The 8,000-nt window shown below is 41.9% G+C and overlaps 1 protein-coding gene across 1 annotated transcript in view; it reads left to right on the top strand.

The window, feature by feature from the left end:
- Positions 1–7,006: 7,006 nt before the first annotated feature.
- The window catches only part of LOC125354346 (uricase), an 80,895-nt gene continuing 79,901 nt past the window's right edge, over positions 7,007–8,000 (top strand). The window contains exon 1 of the mRNA XM_048349950.1: positions 7,007–7,127. Coding sequence (XP_048205907.1) covers positions 7,077–7,127 — 51 coding nt within the window. The 5' untranslated portion in view covers positions 7,007–7,076. The remainder of the gene's footprint in view (positions 7,128–8,000) is intronic.

Raw genomic sequence — 8,000 nt, 5'->3', positions numbered from 1 at the left:
AAAAAAAATTGCAAAAAAAAAAAAAAAGAATACTCTTGGACGATTATACAATGGTGTTTCTTTTCTGAGTCTCCATACTTGCTACGTTTAATAACAACTTTCACCAGATTAGGTAGATATTCTGATTTTGAATTTTTTTTTTTTTGCTAGTCCTGGGGCTTGAACTCAGGGCCTGAGCACTCTCTCTGTTTCTTTTGCTCAAGACTAGCACTCTATTTTTTTTTTTTTTGCCAGTCCTGGGGCTTGAACTCAGGGCCTGAGCACTGTCCCTGGCTTCTTTTTGCTCAAAGCTAGCACTCTGCCACTTGAGCCACAGTGCCGCTTCTGGCTTTTTCTGTATATGTGGTGCTAAGGAATTGAACCCAGGACTTGATGTATGTGAGTTGAGCTCTCTACCACAAGGCCATATTCCCAGACCTTAGGTAGACATCTTGATAGAACCAGTGCTGAAGAGAATGAAATGATTCCGTTTCCCATCTGATCATGTTCTTATTTTTCCCTTCTCAAGTAATTTTTTTTCTTTTTCATTTCAGGTGCATGTGTGTGAATGTGTGTGTGTATGTATGTATGTATTTAAATAGTTTTTTAGTATAGAGTAGTTATATAAGGGAAGTTTCCTAGTGACATTTCCATGCATGTAATACAGTGTAACCCCTCTATTACTCTCCCTCTCTCGCTCTCAGCTTCTTAAATTTTTTTCAACAGGTTTCATTGTTCTATTTTCATACATGGGAATAAACTGCTTTGGCCATGTTCATCCTCATTCATCCTCTCCATTAGTGTCTTCTATCTCACGGGTACTTACTCCCCTCAACAGTTTAGCTCGAAAATTCTTTGTTCATTCTTTTTCCCCATCTCCAACCCCCTACTGATCAACAGCTTTCACTGAGATTCCTTATGTTGTCTTCATAATAATTAAAAATATTTTGAAATTATTCACCCTCTATCTTGATTTTTTTCTTCTCCCCTTCCCTTCATCCAACTAAATAAGTCCCATAGTTAGAATCATGTTCTATGTGTGTGTGTATGTTTATAAAGTTTATATGTATTTTATACAGGTATATACATAAATATAAGTAGATATATAAATGTATGCATATATTTGTCTATATGTATACATTAAATATAAGGATGTCCATGTCCATCTGTACCTATGTCTTTTCAGTCTACCTCCCACAGATAAGTGGAAAGTCATCTCATATCATTTCTTCCCTTGCCACAGAAACTTGGAGCCTTATAGTACACAGAAGGCAGATTAAAAAAGGAAGAGAAGAGTGACCAAAAAAGGGAAACCCAATATAAGGAGCTGTAGAGAAGACTGAAGACTTTAATGTGAAAGAGGAATTGAAGGATTGACCCCCACCCTATTGCCCCAGGCTCATACAGACACCAGGCAAAAACCCAGGTAAGAGCTGACCAGCTTTAATGTGCAGGCAGGGCCATTCACCTAAGCCCATCTGTAAACAACCCATCTGTAAACTATACGTACTTCTCCAAGGGTTCTGAGAGCCCTATTATTTTGGTCAAGCCTTACAAAAGAGTTTAGAGGGGAGGGGGGATGGAGGGGGATTGAGGGAGGAGGTAAGTAGAACAAGAAATGTACTCACTGCCTTTCATATGAATCTGTAACCCCTCTGTATCACACTTTGATAATAAAGAAAAAAAAGAAAAATAAGATGTGCTGAAACAAAAAAAAAAGGATTTAGACTCATCAGACTCATCAGCTCTCTCCCCCAGCCTCCTCCTTCAAAATGTAAATGACCTTCTCAGCAGCCCTTCTTCTGACCTAAACCTGAAACAATTCTACTCTCCTTCTTAACTCCCTTGCTTCCTGGGGTTATAGGGCCTCCAAAGACAAAGCCTAGATATGCCAAAGATCAGTTATGTATTGGGGACTAGCCATTTCCCAAAAGGGATGAGCTATACCCCCTCCCCCATAGGGTTCAGGAGCTCCTCAACTATCCCCCCTCCCCCTCCTCAATCCAAGAAAGACCTCTTGGCCCTCCTTGGCCCCTTTAGCTTCTTTTGTATCTGGATCCCCAACTTTTCTCTTATAGCCCAACCTCTGTACTCTGCCAGTAAAGGGCCCCTAGAGTAGCCCCTCCTGTTCCCCAAATCTGCCTCAACTCCTGTCCTCCTCAGCTCCTATCTGCCAGTTTAAGCTCTCTCTGTCCAAAGCCTCTAACCTCTACCTCCCTGACCTTAACAAACCCTTTTTCTTTTCTATTCTCTGTCAAAAGGGAGAAGACACCTTTTACACACAAGGGTGTTAGTATTTCCCCCACCTCAGGTGCTCAGCCCCTCCCACTGGCTCCCAGCCCTACCCATACCTGAACTCCCTGCCCTAGACCTACAATTGGCCACTCCCACTCACCACTCTGACCTACCTACTTCCTCTCTAGCCCCAGAGTTACATAAACTACCAACCAGGATTAAGGTGCAGATGCCATAGGAGATTTGGCCCCATAAATAAACCTTCTTCTCCTGTCCACGACTATCTCCTGACTATCTCCCCATAGTCCTCAGGGGTGGCTGGGACATATTCTTTCATAAGGTACCTATCCAAACAACTGGATAAGCTGACACAGGGGTGGCCCCATTGTCGCCAGGTTCCAGCAGCTGTGGCACTCATATAAAGGCCCCCAAAAATTTTCCTCCACAGCCCACTCCACATCTTAACTTCTCGCTCCCTCAAGGATCTCCTTAGCCACAAAGCCTTTCTCTCTTTGCCTTCCTCCTGAATCCAGACTCTTCATGCCTTTCTCCTTGACACCACCCTATTCTTTGAACAAACTCCCCCGCTAAACCCTGCTATACCCTCTTGCCCACCTCAGCCCCTAAACCAGAACCTCTCATATATTCCTGCCCTGAAACCCTAGATCTCTCTCTAAACTCATTCTCCCACATCTCAAACCTGCCTATCCCCTGACTGGTTTATTGATGGCAGCTCTCTTAGATGCCCCCCTCCCTGTATGGCAGGATATGCCATTATTCAAGGTAATTCGGAGGAACCCAGCCATCCTGTAAGTAAAATCTTTGCCCATATCACCTCACAGCAGGAAGAGCTGGGCCCTCTAACACATGCCCCCCACCACTCTGCTACAAAAGGATCCCTTATTGTTAATGCCACCCTTATCTGGGACCTCCTGGATTCTGCACTGTTTCCCAAGCAGGCAGCCATCATTCACTGTCATAGATACCAAAAAGGGAAAAATTACATTTCCCTCCTTAACAGCCTTGTAGACTCACTAGCCCACAAAGCAGCCACTGTCCTGCAGCAGGATGAGCCCTCCCCTGAGCTGCTTCTCCCCAAGGCCCCTCCCTCTACAAAACTTTCCCTAGCAGAGGAGGCCTTGCATTATCTACACCACCTCTTCCATCCCTCTAAACTAGCTCTTCCTTCTTTCCTACTAAGTACCCAATCTTTAACTCCACAAGACAAACAGTACCTAAAAGAACTCTTCCGCCTCCTGTGATATTTGCCAAAAACAAACCCTAACTCAAACCTCCGCCCACTCCAGGTCCCCACACAGCAGATGAGGGGCTCCCTACCTGCATGGACTGGCAGGTGGACTTTACTTATCTACCTTCTGTCTCTGGTGACACAAATACCTTCTTGTATTTGTGGACACTTTTTCAGGGTGGGTTGAGGCACTTCCTACCACCAATAAAAGAGCCTCTACCGAAGCCAGATTAATTCTTATGGAATTGTGTACACCAAAGTTCACTTAAGTGTTTACTTATGTCAACCCTTTTAACCCAAATGCCATTTTTCCCTGTTTAATATGTAAGTTGCCTTGAATACAGAGCTAAAAGGACAACAGCTCTTGCATTCTTTACTGTAATCACAAAGGCTTAGTGACACCTACAATGTCTTAACCTCAGTTAGTATCCTAAAGTATCAAATACGATTAAGAATAACTGTATTTGTATTTGCTATAATTGGAAATAGAAAGGGTTTTGTGGCAACGACTGCAGTTCAAAGCCAGCCTGGGTAGAAAAATTCCTGTAGAGCTCCATCTCCCAATTAACCAACGAGGAGCCAGGCTGGAAGCAGGGCTCAAAATGAACCAGCCAAACATTGGAAGTGGCACTGTGGCTCAATGTGCTAGCCTTGAGCAGAAGTGCTCAGGGTCAGTGTCCAGGCCTTGAGTTCAAAGAAATGCCTACTGAGCCATCCCAGCAACAAGCACCTGGACCTTTAGGCCAGTCCAGATAACCAGGAATCATGGAGAGGAGTAAGAGGGTCACATCCTGGTGTCACATACTAAATGGAGTCATTCTGTGCTTACCCTTTCAAAAGTAACCAGAGCTGGGAGATCAAGGGAAATAAGTTAAGAGGCTTTTCTATCTAATGTCCATGCCTGTCTACCTTCTAACTGGACAGAAATTTACATTCTTGCCTTTGTTACCTGCTATTTCTGTTTCCTATCCATACTATATCTCCAGTTATGGAAATTTCTCCTTCCCAGTAATAGGCCAAACTGAGTTTATGCTCCAAATGTGCCAGGGGTTTGTCAAAATCTAGAGATAAAGGATAAGAAGACAAATGACTCCAAAAGCAATACTTACAAAACCATTTGGTGTAAATCAACTGAACAGCTCATGGGGAGAGAGGGAAAGAGAGAGGGGGAGGGGGAAATAGGGAGGAGGTAACAAATTGTACAAGAAATGTACCCACTGTCTTACGTATGAAACTGTAACCCCTCTGTACATCACTGTGACAATAAAGTAATTATTTAAAAAATAAATATAAGAAACAATTAGAATTGATAAAAATGTACTAAATAATGTGAGATAGGCCAGCTCTTCCTCCTGCTTCCTGCAACTTTTTAGATACAGTATGTTTCAGCTGTTTATGTTGTGTTAGAGGCGGAATCACAAATGTCTATGTACACATTCTTTTGAGATATATCTTAGAGTGATTGCTCCTTGTTGTTTGGGTTCCTTTCTGTAATTAAACCAAGAGCTGCTTCTAACTACTTTATCTTTGTTGTATGTAGTAAAGTTATCTTTGTAGTATGTAGTAAAGTTATCTTTGTTCCAAGAGACTGCCTAAAGAGAATGAGCAAACGTGGGAAGATTTAACCCACCTCTTTTTATCCTCAGAATGGACATAACTTGCATTCCTACCAACCTAGAACCATCACCTACTCTTACTTATGTTTACATTTTGTCTTCTATGATTTCTTTTCACCTGAATAGGCTTACTGATATTTTTAAACCTTTGTTTAGTTTTAGAACTTGTCTTTGAATATGCATATAACTAATAGTAATCTAAATGATAATTTTTCAAGAGTAAAGAAAAACTACTTTTATGAGACACTTTTTTCTTTCTTTTTTGTGAATTTTAAAAATTATCATAGGGGCTGGGAATAGGGCCTAGTGGCAAGAATGCTTGCCTCCTACACACCACATATATGGAAAATGGCCAGAAGGGGCGCTGTGGCTCAGGTGGCAGAGTGCTAGCCTTGAGCGGGAAGAAGCCAGGGAAGGTGCTCAGGCCCTGAGTCCAAGGCCCAGGACTGGCCAAAAAAAATTATCATAAAGATGATGTACAGAGGGATTATAGTTACGTAGGTCAGGTCATGAGTACATTTCTTCTTGGACAATGTCACCTCTTCCCTCATTTTCTCCAAATTTTTCCCTCTCATCCCCACTTGCAAGTTGTATAGTTTATTTTCAACATAGTATCTAGTGAGTACCAATGCTGCATTTGTTCACCCCTTGTCCCTCCATTTCTGTGCCCTTTACTTATCCTCACAAGGAGAGATAAATGAAAAACAATATAAAAATAAAAGAAAACAAAAACAATGAAGATTCCCGTTGTTTCCATTTCCAGGACTTTATTTCCATAAATATTATTTTGTATGATCAGAGGCATTTAGACTTTGTGCCTTTGTGTTCCTCCAGTGAGGCAAAATGCTTCCACATATGAGAGAAAACACGCACCTTTTGTCTCTCTGAGTTTGCCTTTCCTCACTTAACATGACTTGTATAGGTCTATCCATTTCCCTGTGAATGACATAATATTATTTTTTCTAATGGCTGTGTAAAATTCCATTGTGTATTGGTACTATATTTCAGATTTTCTTTCTAACAGGAATTTACCTGAGATGAAGGTATCATCATTTATGCTGCCAAATACTTATGCTGTTATGATCTTTCTTTTCTTTCCTTTCTCCCAACTCTCTCTCTTCCCTCCCTTCTTTCCCTCCCTCCCTTCTTTCCCTCCCTCCCTCTTTCTTTCCCTCCCTCCCCCCTCCCTCCTTCCCTGTTCTTAATTTCTTTCTTTCTTTCTTTTTTTTAATGTGTTTTTTTTTTTTTTGGCCAGTCCTGGGGCTTGGACTTAGGGCCTGAGCACTGTCCCTGGCTTCTTTTTGCTCAAGGCTAGTACTCTGCCACTTGAGCCACAGCGCCGCTTCTGACCGTTTTCTGTATATGTGGTGCTTGGGAATCGAACCCAGGGCCTCATGTATCCGAGGCAGGCACTCTTGCCACTAGGCCATATCCCCAGCCCCTTTCTTTCTTTCTTTTTTTTTTTGTTTGCCAGTCCTGGGGCTTGAATCAGGGCCTGAGTCCCTGGCCTCGTTTTACTTAAGGCTGACACTCTACCACTGGAGCCACAGTGCCACTTCTGGCCTTTTCTATATATGTGGTGCTTCATGTATATGAGGCAAGCACTCTTGCCACTAGGCCATATTCTCAGCCTCCCTGTTCTTTCTTGACATAATAATAAACCCTTTACACCTTTCTTTTATCTAGCTTCCATACAAGGGAAGCATGAAAGGTGACTTCATCCAATGACAGCATTTCCTTCCATGGAGACTTGCTTTCCTAATTGCCCAGGCTTTAATATTTGTTTCCATATTTGCTACTACTCCTTGATGCTATAAGTTGGTTTCCCTCATAAGCTTTTCCCTTGTAACTTTACTTCACAGAGACAGTGTATCTAGATGCATTACGAAACACTTGGGTTTGTCAGACACACCTCTCACAACTGCACCAACCAGGATGAAGTTGTCCTGACTGGAGGTTAGCAGTGCTGTTCTGGGTTCCGATGAACTTAAGTCAACATGGAAGCCAAAAGACCAGACTCTCCACTATCATCTCTGAACCTCCTTGAAGTAAGTTTTCAGGCAGATTTCTGGTTATTTTAATTGTATTGGCTTTTGGGATGCCACTTTATTGGGCCTTTAAAATTTTGATGATTATTATGGAAAGGTGAAGTCTGCAGAACTAGGATTTCACTGGATCAAGGTGATCGATCATTAGCAGGCTCTCACTTCTTTTCTCCCCATGAGAACATCTTTCTCTTTTGTTATTTTATATTCTGTGCCTTGGGAGGAATACTTCCTAGGGATTATCTCCACTTCATTTTGTGATGGGCTGGCCAAAAAGAAAAAGAGACTTGTAAGGGAATGGGGCAAACATCCTAAGTTTAAATTCTTTTTTTTTATTTTTTTGCCAGTCCTGGGCCTTGGACTCATGGCCTGAGCACTGTACCTGGCTTTTTTTGCTGAAGGCTAGCACTCTGCCACTTGAGCCACAGCTCCACTTCTGGTCTTTTCTGTAGTTGTGGTGCTGGGGAATCGAACCCAGGGCTTCATGTATACGAGGCAAGCACTCTTGCCACTAGGCCATATTCCCAGCCCCACATTCTAAGTTTAATTAATAATATATGAACATTTTTGTCTTAGGTTTCACAAAACCCACAATTCATCTTTAAAAGTTTGTCTGATTCTCACAGATTACAAGTATTATCATTCCAAAATTTATTAAACAATGAGCATTTTGAAAAGAGAGAGACACAGAGAAACACCAAGAGAGATTTTTACTAGAATGCAAGCTCTTTGAGCAGAGGAATTTTGCCTATTTTATTCATTGCTATAACCTCAGCATGACAGAGATGCCTGAAATAGACATGAAAGTCAATAAATATATGTGGATGAATGACTGAATTAATAAGCCAGTGTCCGTATGATTAAAAAATGAATTCT

This window comes from Perognathus longimembris, chromosome 7, assembly GCF_023159225.1.
Source record: "Perognathus longimembris pacificus isolate PPM17 chromosome 7, ASM2315922v1, whole genome shotgun sequence".
In the NCBI taxonomy this organism is placed as follows: Eukaryota; Metazoa; Chordata; class Mammalia; order Rodentia; family Heteromyidae; genus Perognathus; species Perognathus longimembris.
Note: the sequence above shows the minus strand (reverse complement) of the source record. Positions and strands in the feature narration are given on the sequence as shown.